The 21511-nt window shown below is 33.7% G+C and overlaps 1 protein-coding gene across 1 annotated transcript; it reads right to left on the minus strand.

The window, feature by feature from the left end:
* Positions 1-8: 8 nt before the first annotated feature.
* Positions 9-21240, minus strand: LOC149726996 (transcription elongation factor SPT6-like). The gene is made up of 35 exons (XM_089889889.1): positions 21020-21240; positions 20740-20883; positions 19964-20175; positions 19107-19261; positions 18520-18640; positions 17805-17891; positions 17184-17290; positions 16852-16933; positions 16454-16543; positions 15988-16113; positions 15461-15603; positions 14524-14611; positions 13914-14052; positions 13308-13452; positions 12614-12845; positions 11823-11924; positions 11358-11501; positions 10519-10649; positions 10103-10297; positions 9690-9825; positions 8605-8742; positions 7897-8064; positions 7150-7280; positions 6450-6657; positions 5890-6037; positions 5320-5468; positions 4525-4665; positions 3743-3938; positions 3020-3136; positions 2426-2547; positions 1653-1848; positions 852-1004; positions 683-783; positions 362-549; positions 9-299 (listed from the first exon to the last, which is right to left on the minus strand). The coding sequence occupies exons 1-35, from the start codon at positions 21132-21134 to the stop codon at positions 110-112; spliced, it is 5040 nt and encodes a 1679-aa protein (XP_089746015.1). The 5' UTR covers positions 21135-21240; the 3' UTR covers positions 9-109.
* Between the last annotated feature and the right edge of the window lie 271 nt (positions 21241-21511).

Raw genomic sequence — 21511 nt, forward strand, 5'->3', positions numbered from 1 at the left:
AAGCTGCATGGCTTGTGTACAATTTATTTTCAAGAAATCTTTCCAAATTGGGAAAACAACTTATTTTTCATTTCCACGATTAACGAAAAGTCTTTTTAACCCCCCCCTTTCAATAAGGGGTGCGCTGGCCCCGTGGAGTTCTATTTTGTGGGGTTCTTGGGGTTCCCGCATAGCTACTAGCTGGGGTACGGGGCCCTTTAGGTGTGGTCGGGGTCATATGCGGACTTTTTAACCCTTGTTGCTGCTTTGCCCATTCCTGTGCTCTGCTACCCCAGTCTGCGTTGGAAGGAACGGGTGTCCTAAAAATCAAGAATTTAGGATTAAAAGCAAAATTTTGGATTTAAAAAACTCATTTTCTGACCTGCCGCTTGATTTAGGGGTTCGTTTTGGGGTCATACTGGGTGTGGCCCACTTTGCCGGGGGAATTGACTTTGGGGGCAACATGCTCGCTGCCGGGGACCTCTGACCCCTGTAACTACCACTTGGGGTAATGTACGGGGCGTTAGGAGTGTAGGGGTAACCTGGGGTGTGGGGCTGTTGTGGGGTCTCCTGGAAATCAAATTCAAAATTAGAAATCAGTGTTGCCAGATAAATTTTAAAAAATTTAATGTTGCCAGATAAATTTAAAAATCTAGTGTTGGCAGATAATTTAAAAAAAATTCAGTGTTGCCAGATAAATTACTTTAGGAGTCCTTGGTGTTTGTCGTATTGAAGGCGTTCTTTGTTTCGGAGTATTTATGGAAACACTGTTCCCACCCGCCGGCGTTCGGTTCATTAAATGTGCTGAGTAAGAAAAAATAAGTCAGCAAAATTTAAAACTTTACATTCAAAAAAAAACTGGAGATACTGACTTGGGATGGGGTCTCTGAAATGTTCTTTAAACCACTTAAATACTTGGTTGAGCGACGTAAAGTTCTGACTTCTGTAGCGATACCCATCGGGGTTGATTGACACGTACTCGTGTTTTGAACGAGCTCTCGGCATGTACGACAACAAGAACTTACCTTAAATAAAGAGGTTCCATGTGAGATGTATTGCCAAGGGTAAAATTTATTTATTCGTATAGTAGGGTAGGGGAAGACGGGGCACCTTTAGCACATAATATCCAAATATCCTGATCGTGTTTTAAACAATTAACAACGGTCTGTGGGGGCTGCGAGGATACGGTTTTATAATTCTTTGAATGCTCTTTGTTTACCGCCAAATTGGACGAGAAAATGGAATGAATACATGTCCCATCTTCCCCCACCTTATATATATATATTTTGGTCATAGTTTTAGTAGTATATGTGTTTTTTCATATATCATAAATAGTGTATTCATACACCTCATGTCCATTGTCAAGATATTACATGAGTGTCTTCCTATACATCTACTGCAGTTATAAATGCTCACTTTTAAGTTTTATTATAAGTGCTTTCTCATACACCAGGCACACAAAGTGTATTCATATACCTCATGCACACTGTCGAACATTAGCATATATGACATCTATACAGCAAAATCACTCTGCATTTATACACCTCATGCTCACTGTCGAGTAACAAAATAGACAACATTTATACCGTGTACCCCAACATCACTCTGCATTTATACACCTCATGCTCACTGCCAAACTACAACAAATTCACCAAAATTTCCCCTCCTCTAACCTGGCAGTGATTTGGAAGCAGAAATAAAGTATGGGATCCTGGATGGAGCGGATTTCTTCGCTTGTTTCAACAAATCTTCAACGAGTTCCTTTTTCCCTCCGACCTCCCGAAAGTTTTTGTGTCCAATGAGATCTCGAGCGTTTGCTGCCATTGGCTGGATGAAACGAGCGATGATCTCGTCGAGGTCTTCGAATTCCTGGAGGATTTTTTTTGCAAATATGACGCCATTATGCCCACTGTCGAGTTACGCATAAGTTGGGATTTAGACATAAGATAAGGGTTGTGTATTCATACACCTCATGCTCACTGTCAAATAATGTTTTATATATGATACAGTATATAGAAAATAGTGTACTTTTACAACGCATGTACAATAGGTTGTAACACGGGTGTCTTCTTATAGACCAGACACACATGATGTATGCATACTCATCATGCTCACTGTCGAGTTATAACATGGGTGTCTTCTTATACACCAAACACATATGGTGTATTCATACACCTCATGCTCACTGTCGAGTTATAACATGGGTGTCTTCTTATACACCAGACACACATGATGTATTTATACACCTCATGCTCACTGTCGAGTTATAGCATGGGTGTCTTCTTTTATACCAGACACAAATGGTATATTCATACACCCCAAAAAAAGTTCACAAAAAAGGCACGCATCATATATATATATATACACATCATGGCATATGTCAATCCAACAAAATAAAAGCCATCAGTAAAAATAAAAAGTTCCAAAAATTATAAAGAATAAACACCTCATTGCCGATCCACAATGACCTTCCAAGACTGAAAGCATTTTCTTTTTTCTCTTCCCTGATATCAATATGAGCGAAAACACCTTCTGAAACTTTCCATGTTGCTGTAAGATGGTCAGAACCTAAAAAAAATTTAAAATTAAATTTTTTTGGTGGTTTTGAGGTCTGTATTTAAAACAAAAAGATTTAAAAAAAATATTTATATATTTTTTAATTAGACAAAACAATGGATATATATGATGCCAATTTAGTTGATTTTTTCTTTATGTTTGCACTTAGTATGGAATAGTAGATACAGGAACAGTAATAAATTTATTTAATATTCTGTATGTAACATTGCAAATGCTTTATACACAATACAACTAATTTAATTTAACCTTTTTTTCTGAAATTTTACTAACTTAAAAAACAAAATGTTTTTAAACAAAATTAGTAAAAGTCTTATTTAAAGAAACAAAAACTTTTATACAACTTTTAATCTGCAAATAATGAATAAAAAAATAACAAAAAATAAAATAAAAAAGAAACCTAAAAAAAAACACAAAAAAAATATCGATATCGTACACAATTGAAAAATTAATTAAATCATCTGACCTTTACTGCTGGGTCTAATAATGGCATCACCTTGGTCCATATCTTGCATTCGCTTCTCTGCACTTTTGAAGTCAATATTATGGAATGAGGGATGGGCTATTACTCGCTTTATATATGCTGGGAAATAATAAGAATAATAAATGAATGTTTGATTGTAATTTCAACAAATCATCCGGAATTAACATACGTGGTAACTCGTAAGGTGATACCAGGTGTATGAACACCCGTGTTATGGAGACTTTTTTCCAGCCTCGTGGGGATAAAGTAAGTTACATTCATTCATTCATTCATTCAATTTAACAGTACATGAATGTAATTTTATTTTATTTTTGCTTAGTGGGGAACGGCAGTCGATTTTAACATGGGTGTTTTTTTCATATACATTGTGACAACTTTTAAGAATATATTTTGTCAAATTAAATGCAAAATCTGATAGAGGGAAAAAGTTAACATTTTTTCCCTGTGTTTAGGAGTTTATAAACCTAGGGGACCTCTGACCCCTGTAACTACAACTTGGGGTAATGTACGGGGCATTGGGGGTGTAGGGGTAACCTGGGGTTCACAAAAACTGTAAGGGGGTCTATAAAGGTAAAAAAACCTATACAACAAAGTTGCAAGAAAACACTAAAAATCACAAAATATGCTAAAAAATATGTAAAATCATGTGATTTTTTAATTTATTCATACCCAAACAAGCGCATATTCAAAAAAATCCACACATACTTGTTCTGTTTGACTTTTTATTCGAATCTTCTAATTTTTTTTTATCCAAAGTTTCTTGTTCAAAACCATAATAGGTATCGAGCTGTTGTTTCCACGACCCCGCGTCATCTCGTAAGTCCGAACCCCGGCATGTTAGGTCGACTTGGAATCTCTCGATGTCGATCTTTGTGATGCGACAGTGGATCGTCATGCCGATCTGGGTAAGAAAATTATGATGAGTCAGGGTAAAACTGATGAGTCAGGTTAAAAATGATGAGTCAAGTTAAAAAATGATGAGCTGAGTTAAAATATAAATAAGTCAGGTTAAAAATTAGCCTTTTAAAAATGATGAGTCAGATACTCAGGTTAAATATGATGAGTCGGGTTAAAAAATAATGAGTTAGGGTAAAAATGATGAGTCAGGTAGTCAGGTTAAAAGTGATGACTCATCACTGATGAGTGGGGTTAAATATGATAAAGCGGGGTAAAATGACAACTCGGGTTAAAAAATGATGCATCGGCTTATATAAATAAGTCAGGTTAAATATGAGTCTGTTAAAAACGATGACTTGCATTGAAAATAATCAGAGTAAAAATTGTAAGTCAAAATAAATATAATAATAGAATTAAAGTGATTATAAGCAGACAACACTAAATACTGATATGTAAAATAATACATTTTAACTTTTCACATCAAACAATATTTTAAGCAATGTTTTTTGGAACACGCTGCAAAGCTAACTTAAAAAAATTGACAGCTTTGTGATAAGTTTTTTTAAAAAAAGATTAAAAATAATTTTTACATGAACTCTTTCTTCAGGATTAGAGACTGGCTTGTCACTCAGTTTATCTGTTGGTATAAATCCAGTGATTCCACCTTCGAGACGAACTTTAACCCCAACTGCTCGACCTAGGCATTCTCCATTATCAAGATGGGCCCACACCTGGTAAGGGAAAAATTTATTTTCAATTATTTCTGTTTTCTGGCATATAAGGGCCTTGAAATTCAAGAACGCTTGAAAATAAAGCTGCATAAGGCTTTTCTGGCATCTGTTTTAAGAACAATCACGCTTTTAAAGCACCAGATCCTTACTGTGTTTTTTTACACAAGAATCGTTCAACTCTATGAGCACCAGATCAGGGTCAGATTCGTGGAATTTATTACAGTTATTAACTTTATTTTTGCCTTTTGATAACAAACAATGTATATTCCATTCTGTTTACCTGTTGCTTTTTATTTGAAAAAGGAGATTTTCTATGGTGGTAAGATTCCCAGAATTTATTACAAAACGCATAGATACTAATGCTCTACCGTTTGAATTTGCGCAAATTATTACAAAACACATAGATAGTAATTCTCTACTGTTTGGATTTGCGCAAATTATTACAAAACACATAGATAGTAATTTTCTACCGTTTGAATTTGCGGAAATTATTACAAAATGCATAGATACTAATTTTCTACCGTTTGGATTTGCCCAAATTATTACAAAACACATAGATAGTAATTTTCTACCGTTTGAATTTGCGGAATCTATTACAAAATGCATGGATACTAATTCTCTACTGTTTAGATTCGCGGAATTTATTAAAATTACCTCGCTGAGTTCAGCAAATCCTCCCGTTTTACAAAACGAACAATTCCACATTCCCGTCTCCTCGTCTTTATGTGGTTCCGCTTGATCGAGTTGCTCGGACTTCGGTCGACGATGCGCGATGCCGGTAACACGACATGTGATCATTTTACCTGTATGTTATTTCTATGTTAATAAATGACGGCAATGTTTGGTATAGTGGAATTTTTCAAATGTTTTTCAAAAAGGAAAAATGTGGGTTAAAAAGATGGTAGGTTAAAAAGAAATGTGGGTTAAAAAAACACAGCACTGCATAAAATGCTAGTAATCATGGCTTAAAAAAATTGGGAATCACTGCTGAAAATTGTTATGGAGCACTGATTAAAAAAATTGGAAAACACTGCAAAAATTTTCAGAAATACTGTTTGAAAAAGTTTTGGAAACACTGCATAAAAATATTTGAGAAATAGTGGTGAAAAAAATTAGAAAAAACTGCTAAAAAATATTTTTGATACACTGCTAAAAAAGATTGTGAAACACTGCTTAAATTTTGTGAAACACTATGTTAAAAACCAACAAAAAAAAACAACAAACCTTCTTTAAAATTTGACAAAGTTTCTTTCGTCACCATTTCAAATTTTTCCTCCGCAGTTGAAGAACGATATGGGGTTCGGAAATCTTTGTATTGAGAGTTGAGCTCGTTACGAATGTCGTATAATGTGATGCCTTTGTTTCCATAACCCTGGGTACAAAGGGGTTATTGTTTTACGGGGGGTGGGTCAAGTGGGGTAATAGGAAAATTTTTAGGACCAAAATTATGCCAAATTAGATAAATATATTTAAATGTTGCTGATTTTTTCACAGATTTTCTGTTAAAATTAGCAAAAAAATATACTTTTATATACTAAAGACATCTCAAAAATGTAATAAAACTTTACAAAAGCAATTAATTTCAAATGAACACAATTTTCCATTTAGTAAAACTCTTTTTGGGGGTTCAAAAACACTCTTTAGTTATTGTATGTTTCCACAAAAAAAATTTTAAGGGAATATTTCAAAAAAAGACACGCTTTTAATAAAAATCTCTATCAGATTGATAAAATGTCTAGTTTTCTAGAACAAGACCAGCGTTAAAGAGTAAACAGGATGAGCACCTGTCTCTCAAGTTCCTCTGCAAAAGCATCAAGATCAAGATCTTTCAATCTCTCGGGAGATTCAAGGATCTCAACGAGAGCAGACGAGGGATTTGCATCTTCCGCTGACTCATCGTACTCCAGAGCATCGACTGCCATCTTCCTCGCCCACTCGTAAGTCTCTGGATGCACGCGGAGACCGTCCAGGATCTCGATGTAGGCATCCGTGCTGAGAAAGAAGATCAAAAATTTGTAAAAATAAAAAAAAATTAAATTTAAAATAATATAATCAAACTGAGAAAAACATATTCGTAAAATTTTCAGAACTGTTTGTTTTTAATCAAAATTAAATTTATAAATAAAAACAGATACATAATTAAATATAAAAATAATGTAAATAAAACTATTTTCTAAACAAAATTAATAAAAGAAAAAAGCAGAAAAAAACTTCAAAACAAATTTAAACAATCTAATACATATATTTTTTTCTTTTAAATGTGGATTTCATTATACCAATGTCTCTTCTTAACACAGAGCCCACCAAGGTACAACCTTAACTAAGTATTACAGAATAAAGAGTTAAAATCATTAATTTCACAAAATACACAGAACTTTTTTTAAATAGTCCAACAATTTTTTCATTTTATATCTTTAAACAGTTTAGAAAATACAAACCTGTATTAATATTATTATAAACATTATTTTCACAGCAAATACGAACCTGTCTTCCATTATAGATTTAGTATCAATCTTTATAAAACCAGCGCAGTTAATAAATATCTTTGGTCCCATCTTACACACAGTGACGAGATTGGAACGATTTTCCAAACGACCGTTTTTCTGTTTTAAAACCTGTGGACAAAAAACATGACATTAGATAGTTAAATGTGAAACTTTTATGCAACATTTTATTTAAAAAAATCTTTTTACAGGTGCAGATTAGGCTTGTTCAGTTAAAACTACTTTCAATTGTTTTGTTTTGCCAGTAAGGGAATGAATGAATAAATAAATTTAACTTATGTATCATTGAGCATTGGGGTAACAACAGTCATTATAACACAGGTGTTCTGTTTCATACACCTCATGCCTCTATCACATATATAACTTTGTGTATGGTTATTTTTTGATTAGCTCGGTTTAAGGCTGACAATTTAGACAACCCATTAGTGACCACTGTGTTGGAACAATTGCAGTTAAGTGTCTTGCCTAATGACACAGATGTCTTTAGTCCTGATATTAGCAGCACCGAGCCTGGAACCAGTTTTCTCTAATTTAAAGATGTCTGCTCTAACCACTGTGCCGATAGCATTTGGGTTGGTAAGCAAACTTTAACTACATCCCAAGTCTTTTTAAAATAAATACTATAATTTGTGTTTGCCAAAAAAGTGTTATCATATAAAAATTGTTAGCCACATAAAAAGTGTTGGCCATATAAAAGTGTTGGCCACATAAAAAGGCCCCAAAATACCTTCAATAAATGAGCTGCTTTTCTTGGGCCGAGACCGCACACAAATTGAACGACAGTAGCCGTGTGTGGATGGGTTATAGCTCTGTTTACATCCACACCTACTTCACACGCACGGAATACAAACTCTTCGACTAAAGCTTCAAGCAGTTCGTCTTTGTTAAGTTGGTCCTATAGTTTGGTTAAAACAAGATTTTGTTTAAAAACAAAATTTACCTTTGTAGATTTCCTTAGGCTTTACAAAAAAAAGAACTAAAATAAAGAAAAATGAAGCAAACAACTTCTAAATTAAAAAAAATCTAATATATATAAAATGTAGCTTTTTTAAACTTTAAAAATGTGGATTTTTCTTTACCTATATTAAATAACTGCTTTTCGGAAACTTATTCTTATTAAGTTTTAAAATGAAGTAGGGTACGTGATACCCTTGGGCAAGATTCATAAAAGTGTTTGCGTGATTTTTTTTCTTTATTTTGGAATTTGAATTGATGAAAAATTTTCACCAAATATTTAGCCTATTCATATATTTTGGTGCGTGGTATTGCTAAACCATATTAAAAACATCTAAAATTGAAAAAAACAACAAAATTTTTAGATTTTTTTAGTTTAAAAAAAATTAGCTTTTTTAATGTTACATTTGGATTATTTAACAAAAATCTGATATTTTTCAAGTTTTTTTCGAAGTAAAATTATGTCAGAAACACAAGTGACCTGTAATGGGTGAAGTTTTAAACACATTAGATCTTGATCAGCAGTGCAAAGCTGAGAGAATTCTAACATTGGATCTTGAAGACGACGAGCCAACGATATTGCTTGTCGTAATTCGACGGGAAAATCCCGGAAGTCAGCCTTAAAACATAGATATATTTATTTTATCATAAAGTAGGTATGGGATAACTCTGGAATAAGTCTTAGGTCTTCTGGCTTGTTTTCTGATATGTCCTCCTCACCCATATGGAAAAGAGCACAAAAAAAGTGTTTTTGTGTAAAAAAAAGTGTTTTTGTGTAAAAAAAGTGTTTTTGTGTAAAAAAAGTGTTTATGTGTAAAAAAAGGGTTTTTGTGTAAAAAGGTGTTTTTGTGTAAAAAAAGTGTTTTTGTGTAAAAAAAGTGCTTTTGGGTAAAAAAAGTGTTTTTGTGTAAAAAAAGTGTTTTTGAGTAAAAAAAGTGCTTTGGTGTGAACAAGGTGCTTTTGTGTAAAAAAAGTGTTTTTGAGTAAAAAAAGTGCTTTGGTGTAAAAAAGTGTTTTTGTGTAAAAAAAGTGCTTTTGGGTAAAAAAAGTGTTTTTGTGTAAAAAAGTGTTTTTGTGTAAATAAGGTGCTTTTGTGTAAAAAAAAGTGTTTTTGTGTAAAAAAAAGTGTTTTTGTGTAAAAACAGTGTTTTTGTGTAAAAAAAGGTGCTTTTGTGTAAAAAAAGGTGCTTTTGTGTAAAAACAGTGTTTATGTGTAAAAAAATGTTTTGTGTAACAATAAATATGGCAGTAACCACACATTTCTAAACTGTGGTCAACCCTAAAAAACTCCTACAATTATGAATTTTAAAAATTAATTCACACACAATATTATATTGTACATCTAAAAGGGGTTACAGAAATTCAAAATTAAAAGAACGTTACTTAATTATTATCGCACGGTGAAACATCGACAGTCGTTATAATATTGCTCTAACCAAGTGGTTGCTAATGGGCAATCACTTAGAAAATTACACAGGTATTGAACAAGGTGTATGAAACAGAACACCCATGTCAAACAACAATATATTCCCATCACGCGAAGGAAAAACAAGTTCCATTTACTACCTGTGCACGTTGTGTTGAAGCATACACGGATGATAATTCGTTATCCATCAATTCAACTGCTACGTTAGATATCACCCCCTCCTGCTCGAGGTCGGTCACGCACTGCTGTACATCTTCTTGTATAGTAGTTGCAAGCCTGAGATTTAGAAGAAATGCTCTTTTAAAATGCTGAATTTTTTAATAGGGTTTAAGGGTAAAAAATCCAGGGTAAACATTCAAAAATTGTGACTAAAATAATTTAGTCCAAAAGTGAAACATGGTTAAAATGGTTAAAAAGCAAAATAAAATTCCCAAAAAACTTTTTTTTTAAATTGAAATTTTAGAACCTCTCCCTCAACCTGCTATTTATTTTTTAAATTTCAAGATTTTATGATTTTTTGAATTTTTTCAATCAGCAAGACCCCAATTCCCACCTATCCTCTGCCCCAATGACAACAACGTGAGGTTTTCGTTTCGACATAAACTTTTTCAGTTGATCCATGTCACTCTTCTTTCTCTTTGCTTCTTCCTCTATGTGGGACTTCCTCCTAAACCTCATGTTAGGAAGTTTAAGGAAATCCACCACTTCACCAAGTCCTGATACAACCGCTGCAAACATTGCCGAGTCTCTGCGGTAAAAAGGAGTGGTTAAAAAGTGAAATTTAAGATACAGTGTTTCCTATACAAAGTAGATTACAGCAGTGCTTCCAAACTTTTTTTGTCGCATACATTTCCAAGAAAATTTTTCTTAAATCAATACTATTTTAAAACCACTAAAACAATACATAAACTGAAACGTCAGTAAAAAAAAAAGTGATTTAATTTTTTTAAATTTCTATAATAGTTTCACCTTTCTTCTGAATAAGCGATCGCCATGACAACTGTTCCCTTCCTTTCTTCTTCTTCGTCCTCATCATATTCCCGCTCCTCTAACTGGTAGGGGGCGACAGAGAGATATGACCGAAGTTTCAACGCACAGTGCTGTGTGAAAAGTGTTCGGTAAATTATCAAGATTTACTTTGCATATCTCACAAATAGTTTTTAATAATTTCTTTCTGCTTAATTTCTTTTTTAATACTGCCACTATTTTCTGCAGAATTGTCCTCATTCAGGTTAAAATAATACATTCTTGTACGCTTTGTGAGTAAACATGCCAATATTTGTTAACTTAAAAGATCGTGAAATGATTAAAAAATTAGGTACGATAATAAAGTATACTACACACGACTGTAAATAGCACTGTGGAATAAGATGGATATTCTGTTACTTCTGCTACCAGGCATAGTATAAATAATACTGGCTCATCTGGTATAACGTATAAAGAGGCTATTTGATCTTTATATGTTATTGCGTTGCTTCACCCGGTAGGAAGAATAGATAAAACCATACTAGATGCGAACCATCCAAAATACATACAAAAACAAACACCCATAAAGTCCATGTTACACCTTATTCCCTCATGAAGTCTCGTCGTATAAAAGACGAAACGTTGGAAATACACTACGTTTTTATACCAGATGAGCCACTGATATAAGATGGATACTGTTAGCATCCAAATCCCATATTTTCTGACCACATATATATCAAATTAACTACCAAATGGGACAAAAAACAAACATGGACTGTCTTACCCCGCCCTACTACAACCCCCCCCCCCCCCCCCTACTATAACCCCCAAACTATCCAAACCTCCTTTATTCCATTTTTAGCCTCGTCATACAGCAGGGTTTTCAGTTCCTTTGTCATCTCAGGGTAAATGATATTCTGCAGCATAAACTCAACAACTTTACTTCGTTGGTTGTTCCATTCCTGCACCAAGTGACTGAACTCATCCTAAAAAGGAACATAAAAATCATATAAATATAGAAATATACATAGAAATTATATTAAAAATATAAAAACTTATTTAAATACAAAGAAATTGATACCTAGAATGAAAAAATTAAAAATGTAGGAATAAAAATAGAAATCCTATTAAAAGTATACGGAAACCTTATAAAATGTAGGAAAACACATAGAAATTATATTAAAAGGATAAACAAAATCGTGTTTATATGCAAAAAAAATAATGTCCAGAAGAAAAAATGAAAAAAATAGTTCAGTTTAAACTAAAAAAACATGGGCACATTTTTTAAAAAATCTTGCAGTACCTACCCTGTAATAAAGTTGTTTTATTTCTTCAAAATAAGTTTGACTTCCTACGGTTCCGTGCATATCAATATGGATTGTCATTGTTACAAGGTTTTCTGTTTCAGCCTGAATGAAAGGATTAATGTAACTTTTATAATTTATCCCTGCGTGGCAATGACAGTCGTTACAACACAGGTGTTCTGTTTTAAACACCTCATGCCCGCTTACAAGTTACCACATATTTTTTTTGTTTTATATATGACTGAAAATTAGGCAACCCATTGGCGACCACTGGGTTGGAGCAATTGCTGTTAAGTGTCTTGCCCAAGGATACATTCGCCAACAGTGGTAGCAGCGACAAGCCTTGAACCCATAACCTATTGGTTATAGGCAGGTGTGTTGACCATAGTACCAAGGTGTATATTGTATGACTGGAAATTTGGACAACCTATTAGTGACCACTGGGTTGGAGCAATTGCCACTGAGTGTTTTGCCAAATGACACATACACCCACAACAATGCAAACGCCTCCAATACGCCATAATTTATATTACAATGTGTGGGCTGGTATTCAATGCAAAATCCGTTTCTTTACCATATAATATACAAAACAATCTATAAAAATACAAAACCTTAAAATTTAAATAATAACATTTTTTGTATGCTGTCATATTTTTTTCAAAAATACAGTAAATTCATTTTCACATTTTCGCCAAAAATTCAGTTATATTTATTTTTACATTTTTGTCCAAAATATAGTTTATGCATTTTCATATTTTTGTCAAAACTAAAGTTAAATTCATTTTTAAACTTACATTTTTAATATGAAGAAATTGTGGACCACTCAGGTCTTTCACTGGTTTGTTTTGAAGCCATTTATAAGAAAAACAAGGATGTCCTTCGTCTATTTCCTTTTTTCCTTTTTTTGTCGGTTGAACGGATATTTTTGCTCGTTCGTTAAAAGTTTGACGGACACATTGTCGGACTAGTGGTTCCCTTGCTAACTGCATGGCTACCATGTATCTTGCCCCTTCTAACACTGCTTCTCTGTTGGTTTGGGGGTAAAATTTAGAAAACTTATGACATATTGTATGAAACATAATGTAAATTTACACCCAAAACCTAAATACATAATGTGTGAAACATGGGGTGGAATTTACACCCAACACCCCGTACTTTATTACATAACGTGTGAAACATGGGGTGGAATTTACACCCAACACCCCGTATTTTACCACATAATGTGTGAAACATGGGGTGGAATTTACACCCAACACCCTGTACTTTACCACATAATGTGTGAAACATGGAGTGGAATTTACACCCAACACCCCGTACTTTACTACATAACGTGTGAAACATGGGGTGGAATTTACACCCAACACCCCGTACTTTACCACATAATGTGTGAAACATGGGGTGGAATTTACACCAAACACCCCGTACTTTACCGCATAACTTTTAAAACAAGGAATAGAATTTCCACATAAAACATAGCATTACACTTACTTAGTTGAAAACTGTGGGCACAAAAAGTCCTCTGCCAGATCCATAGGTTCTGCAGGATATTGCTCAGTTTCATGCCTTTGATAATTGTCTCTTAGATTCTCACCAAACTGCTCAGGTGTTAAACCGAATTTGTTCGCAACTCCCCCTGTAAATAAAGTGTGTATTGGTTATACACCTCATGCTCGCTGTCGACTTATAACATGGGATTGGACACACAGTTAGATAGGCACCTCATGCTCCCTGTCAAGTTATAACATGGGTGTCTTCTTATACATCAGACACATTTGGTGTAATCATACACCCCATACTCACTGTCAAGTTATAACGTGGGTGTTTTTTTAAACACCAGACACACACAGTATAATCGTACACCTCGGGCTCATTGTCAAATTATGACAGTTTTGTCTTCTTATACACCAAACACAAATGGTGTATTCATAAACCTCAGGCTCATGGTTGAGTTATAACACAGGTGATTTCTTATACACCAGACACACAGGATGCCTTCGTACAATACACCTCATGCTCATTGCCAAGCTTATAATTGTTTTCTTTCTGGCAGCTTTTTCTATAACAGTAAGATATGCAAAACCATCACACACTAACCAATGCCAGCATCAAGACACACGGTGTACATGTGTCTACGTGAAGCTTGCTTTAGATCACTCGCTAATGACGGAGCATCCTCATCGGGGTTTAATCCGTTTTCTGCTCGCTCTCGTTGCCGTTGGATACGAAGAGCATTCTGTTGGATCGAAAATATAAGTATTTGTATACCTTATGCCCACTGTCGAGTTGTATTATAGGAGTGTTTACTTAAATACCGGACACACATGTGTATTCATACACCTCATGCTCACTGTCAAGTTATAACACAAGTGTCTTCTTATACACCAGACACACATGATGTATTCATACACCTCATGCTCATTGTCAAGTTATAACACAAGTGTCTTCTTATACACCAGACACACATGATGTATTCATACACCTCATGCTCATTGTCAAGTAATAACACGGGAATCTTCTCAAACACCTAACACATATAATATATTCATACACCCCATGCTTACTGTCAAGTTATTTCTACAGTTTAAACCCAAAACCAGAGTTGTACCATTACTTTAACAACTTTTTGTTATGTCACAATGTTGACTATGACATCATACATTTATAACATTATGACATCACACATTATAACATTATGACATCACACCTGCATCTTAGGTACATCCCTCCCATAATGAAGTAGAAAGTGTCGATATATATCGTGATATTCCTCCATGGTTTGAATGCCCTGTACTCTGTATATGGTAGTGTGTTTACCAGTGTTGCGCAATAAATTAAAGTTCAGTGTTGCGCAATAAAACTAGCTCAGTGTTGCACAACAAAAATTATTTCAGGGTTGCACAATAAAATTAGTTCAATGTTGCGCAACAAATTTAGGTTCAGTGTTGCACAATAAAATTTTGTACAGTGTTGCGCAACAAAATTAGATTCAGTGTTACATGATAAATTATGCTAACAGCTGTATTGTATACAGTATTTCTTTCGCAAAGCTCAGTTTTGAATGAATGTATGTAACTTATATATATTCTTGCCAATCTTGCGTGGCAGAGCAACAACAGTCGTTATAACATGGGTGTTCTATTTGATACACCTCGTGCTCTTATGGGCTACTCTATGCATACTGTGCAGATTATACATTTTTTCTGTATAATGAGCAAATTTTAACAACCCATTAGTGACCACTGGGTTAAAGCAATGACAGTTAAGTGTCTTGTCTAAGGACACATATACCTACAGACAGTATTGTCCGGCGCCGTAGCATACTTGGTTAGCGTGCCTCGACGCTGCTACCATTGTGAGCGTATGTGTCTTTGGGCAAGACACTTAACGACAATTGCTCCAACCCAGTGGTCACTAATGGGTTGTCCAAATTATCAGACACACATAAAAAAGAAAAAAATCCCAAAAAAATAATCACCCACAAAGTAACACACTTGGTAACTCTTACGCTGGCGTGAGGTGTATGAACACACGTGTTATAACGACTGTTGTTTTCCGGCCTCGCAAGGATAAAGTAAGTAACACTTATTCACTTATTCATTCAGTAATACTTTTAACAAAATAGTAAAAAAAACAATACACACCTCTCTATATCAGCATCTGTTAGCGCTCTTACATTATCCCCCAATGGTTTATCCGGGTCCGCAGATATCTGTTCGTATTGAAAAGTTTGCATCTTCTGCATTAACCTTGTAACACTCGCTTTACGAACGTTCATTTGTGTCCACTGTATTATAATGTATGGTTGAAAGGGTGGTAAATGGTAATGGTTTTAAGGAAAAAAAAATGGTATTGGGGTAGTTATCTGCTTTTCAAACGATAAATACATCTTACAAACCTTTTTTTAAAACTTTTAAAAAGAGTAATTTTGAGAAGGTTTTTTTATATTTTAAACACAACATGTTATGACTTTTGTGTTCAGAAAAACAATTTTTTTCGTAAATAGCTTCATTTTTAATGTTATTTCAAAAATAAACTAAAAGAATACATAAAAAACCCTTCACTTTTTTAAACACCTTATGTACAAATTTTTTGAAATTGTAGCAATTTAAACAGTTAAAGGGTTATAAAATTGCGTAACCAGCAATGACTTGTAAAAGTTTTCACTCACTTTTTCATCCCAATGATATATTTTAAACAAGTCATGAATATTAAGTTCAGGTTCCACGTATTCCTTCCTGTAGAAACTGATAAAGGGAGCTTCATATTGCTGGTTCCTCATAAAATTTAAAGTGTCCTGAATAGAAGAGAGTTAAATAAATAAATGAATGAATGAATCTTACTTTATCTTCGCATGGCCAGAAAAGGACATTCGTTATAACGCGGGTGTTCATACACCTCGTGCTAGCTTACGAGTTACCATGTATGTGACTTGTGAGTGATTTTTTAAATTTTGTTTTAATGTATGTATGGCTGATAATTTGGACAACGGACTGAAATCTTAAAATTTTCTGCACTGTAATAAGTGCTAGACCTCACAAACAATAACGTGAAACATGTTTCACATGATTGTGGGTCACAGAAGTACCACTGCCTACCCTGCATTTATAAAAGTTTGGTGCCTAGTTTTTATGTACCTGTATTTTTCCCACACAGCTTGGTGGTTTGCGGTTAAGTGTTGATAAAGTGGATGAGCTGAAGGTCGAACCCAAATCTTCAATGGCATCCTATGTATTTTTATGATGAAATCAATTAATAAAAAACTTGCTTATTAAAAAAATAAAGTTAAAATAAAATAAAAACTTTGTTTTTTTGTTTCAAAAGTAAAGTTGCCAAAATTCACAAAAAAAATGTACATATATACACTATAAAATGTACGGTAAAAACCACACAAAATAAAATGTAAAGAACTAAAAATTGGTACGGTTTTAAATACCTAAAAATAAAATTTAAATGGTGTTTGAAAAAAAAAATATTGAGAATTATGTGTACACTGTACACTGTTAAAGTTGCTTCAGACACCTTAATACATTACCTGTTTTGAAATAGATGGTTCCACAAAGCAGTATTTATAAATCCACTCAGATTCGAGTTCAAGTTCACTTTCTTCTGCTGGCCTGTAATCAATTAAAAATAATAAAAGAAATAAAAAAATAAATGTAAATAAAAAAGTATAAAAAGGGGTCAAACCCAGAAATTTATAATGGGGAATCTAACTATATATTGGTACATTTTATTTCTGTGACACTTAAAAACACATATGCGGCAAAAAAGAATAATCATTTCATATCTTACACTTCCAAAAAGGTGAGTCCAAATTTCTCAATTACATAAAAAATGTTCAAAACATTCACGCATTCAGCTTACTTGACTGGTATTGTACGAAGTTGAAATCTTTCAGGAACATCTGCGTTTCTTATTTCCGCATCTGTATCCGTGTAAAACCCTCTTTCCAATGTGTCAGGTTCCATAACCTAGGTTTCAACACACAATAACTCAAGCAGGCCTTTTTTCATTTAAAAAATGCAACAACTGTTTATGAATATAGATTCCGACACAAATGAAAATGATATATAGTAGGGTGGGGTAAGACGGGACACCTTTTACCTCTATTTTCCCGCCCCGTTTAGTAGTAAACAAAGAACATTCAAGAAATTATAAAACTATATGCCCACGACTCCCATTGACCGTTAGGAATTGTTTAAAAAACAATCAGGATATTTAGATATTATGTGCTAAAGGTGTCCCATCTTCCCCCAACCTACTATATATAACTTAAAAGTATACCCACGTTAAGGGTTGCTTAATGCTTTCTATACAACACTAAACAATAGACTAACCTATAACTTTGTTGTGTATTTTTAAAATGTCACAAAAAAAATAAGCCCAGGGATGTAGTTAGAATTTAAACAATTGTTTCATAATATCTCTTAATCAAACAGGCTTATGCAGACTAAAAATTCAAAAAAAAATGAATAAGTTACTTACATCGAAAATGGATTTTTTGTTCCGACTTTTTTTCTTCTTCTTAGTCCTCCTGAGTTCACCATCCTCTCCTACATCAGTTTCCTCCAACTTAAAGAACACAAACACAATTTTTAATAAAATGAGAAAGTTTTCAACATAAACATAACAGCCCATATTAAAAATTGTCTCCATTTTCATACGACTCAATTTAAAATGCTAAAACTATCGTCAGTACTGTTAAAAGCTAGGAAACTGTGTTCACTTTTATGTTTACATTAAAACTGATCAGAAACTTATGTTTTTTATCCAAAATTGAGGCCTAACCCATAATCATTACCCAAAACCCTAACCATTACAACCATAACACCTAACTCGCATTTATAATATAGTAGGGTGGAGGAAAATGGGACACCTTTTCTATCTGTTTTCTCGTCCCATTTGGTAGTAAACATAAAACATTCAAAGAATTATAAAACCGTATCCTCACAACTCCCATAGACAGTTATTAATTGTTTAAAACACGATCAGGGTATATTATGTTCTAAAGGTGTCCCATCTTCCCCCACCCTACTATAGTATATTGTTAACTTTAAATAAATGTCATTTATTCATTCATTCACTATACAATAATTTTCTCCGTAAGCCTATCCCTGAGAAAGTTCTTAAAGGGCCTAATTCTACACCGCCATTGATTTGAGATCATATATAAAAAAATGATATTTGATTTCTATGTTACCTGTTCATTATAATAAGAATCGTCATCAATTTCATCATCTTCGTAGCCATCCTGGCCATATTTTTCAATATCTTCAAAATCAAAGTCAAGCCCAAATATGTCTTGCAAATGCTGCAGAGCTCTGGAATTTGAAACATGGGTTGAGATCTTAATAATAAAAACGAAAAATAAAAAAAATAAAAATGAATTTAGTTCTGATAAAAACTAATCTAAAAATTGGTAAAAAAATATTCTTTTTTTTTGTAAAAAGAAATATGAATTTAAATGGACATAGACTGTGAACTAACTAGAAAAAGAGTAGCCATAGTCAAAGCTGTGAAAAAATTAAAACAGAAATAATTCGTTTAAAATTGTCACTTCGAGTATGACTAGTAGTTTCAGCCTATAGATGCCCCTGGCGAATGTTTACTAAAATATATATTAACAACTTTTTTTATATTTTTTTAACAACTTTTTTACATTGAAATTTAATTTAAACAACTTTTTTACATTGAAAAAAAAAAATTTAAATTTAATGTTTTACGTTTTTTTTATAACCATAATTTTTTTAATTAAAAACATCTCTATGCTTACAACTGACAACTTACGAGTCCCCTTTGCTTCGTCTCTTCTGTCCTTTCTGAGGTTTACTTATTGGTTCTCCGTTATCATCTACAATGAAGTCATTCACGTCACTTTCATCTGACATCCCTTCCTCATCATCATCTCCAAGAAGAGGAACCTCGGGCTCAACTTGAGCGGGCTGGAAGATGGGTTCAGGGATGTTACATTTTTTAATTTTGTTTACAAAATCTGGGGTGACATTTCGGATACCATAGGTGCAACGTTTTTTTACATTTTTAGAAAAATCTGTGATGATAGTGAGAATTTTAAAGTGCAATTAGTCTAATAGCCGTCAAAAATGATGTTTTTTTTTACAAGTTTTACAAAATCTGGAGTGACATTGTTAAAATGCATTCAACACCTAGCAGTCAAACATAGGAAACCTCATTGCTTTTGGTAGGCCTATATACTTTGACTCAGCCTGTTTGGTTAAAAATAACAAAGTGATAAAAGCTGTTTTAGGTGTAAAACAAGTTAGTGCACTGTATCAACTCAGGTTTTTTAATGTTAGCTAGGCCTATAAATGGTATGACAGTAGCGATTTTTAAGGAAGAGGAAAGTGTGAAATGAAAAATGGGAACGCCACTGATTAAATCCCTACCACTAAGCAGTCTATTAGCAAACAATGCAGTATCCATGAACTTTTAGGTTAAAAGACAGAATATTTGCACTCGGAATGTGGTGTGGTTTTGGATGCCTACTCTCAGTAAAAGAAAGACCCACTACAACTAACTTAACTTATGCAAAAATTGACCCCCACCCCAACAAACCTGCACGACAATACAGCATTCTTATCTCACAGTTCTCACATCCCGCAAACATACACAGATAAATTTCCCACCTGAGGAGTATCAGTATCATCATCATGAAATAGTTCATCCCGGATCGCTTGCCTCGTATCCGTTTCATCTTCACTTACATCCTCGTCCGAGGACACAGTTCGTAATCTTGAAAACTTTTTTCTTTTTTTCAATTTTACTCCCAAGTTTTCCTCGATAAGGTCAAAGTCGTCATCTTCAAGTCGCAAATCTCGAGCGCTTCTTTTTTTCCTTTCTGGAAGTTTCGGAGTATTATACGCTATTAGTGCCGCAGCCTGGGTATTTAAGGGTAAGGACCATTGATTAAGGGGTTTTTCGCAGTACAATACGCAAAAAATACAGAAAAAAAATAAAATTAATAAACTATACCGTGGAAAAACTTTAGAAACACTCAGATTAAAAGCATTTTATTTATATATTTAAAAGGCGCAATTAATAACATATATAAACAGCAAAGGTGGAGTAGTAATATTAACTGTCATTTTTTCCTTCAGTAATTGTTAATTTATTGTTATTCCCAGACTGTTTTAACATGTACATACATATAAACATTGCTGGGATTACAAGTGGGGCAAAAGTAGTTATACAACTTTGTTTTTATTACAGAAAAATATAGCATGTTTGCAAATATTCAACAGAAGAGTGTTTTATTATCTAATAACCGAGGGTGCGGGAAAAATAACTTGAAAACACCATTTTAAAACACCCACCACTTTAAAATATAGCCAGTAGGGACACATGCAAACTAAATAGGGGTACTGTTGGAGAATCCCATAAAATAATTTTTTTAAAAATTTACGTTTTTCTTCTACTGGTTGTTCCTCCTCATCAGCATCGGATGAAATATCGCTGTCATCTTCATCTCCTTCCTCTTCTTCTTCTTCAACATCATCATCCACGAGTCCAGCAATGTTGCCTTCCTCATCAACCTCTTTTTCCAACTCTGGGAGCATTTTTTGTAACAATAAAAATTAGAATTTATTTGTTTGGTTTTCAGGCATGATAAATAACATAGTAAAGTCCATAACATTTTAAAAGCATTGAGATATAAACTTGTTGTTAAAAATTTGTATCAAAACCTTTTTCATTTTCTTCTTCATCCTCGCTGTCGTAATCCAAGGCAGGTTTCGTCCTTGCAACGTCATAATCCTCATCTGACGATTCTTCCGCCTCATTTTCCACGTAATCCGACATATTTACAATTCAGGTCAACTTATTAACAATTGTAACAAACCAAAACTCGTCCAAAAAGTAAAGCAGCTAACACAGAAACGTTCGTTTAAAAAGAGCAAATAAACGCAGGAGTTTTTCGAAAATACGTAAAGATTTAAAAGGGTTTTTACGAGTCAGGTAATTTATTAACAATTGCAACACACAAAAACTCGTCCAAAAAGTAAAGCGCCAGCAGCTAACACAGAAACGCTCGTTTAAAGACATCAAATATATTTACACGCGGCGCGGGTTTGGCGGCCATACGTAAAAATACATCGCATAGCGAAACACTATTAACATTCCGACAAACTTTTTGGCCTGGTAATACAGTACGTAATAACCCCTAACCCCTAACCTAC

Source organism: Ciona robusta, chromosome 12 (genome assembly GCF_009617815.1).
Source record: "Ciona robusta chromosome 12, ASM961781v2".
Classification (NCBI taxonomy): domain Eukaryota; kingdom Metazoa; phylum Chordata; class Ascidiacea; order Phlebobranchia; family Cionidae; genus Ciona; species Ciona robusta.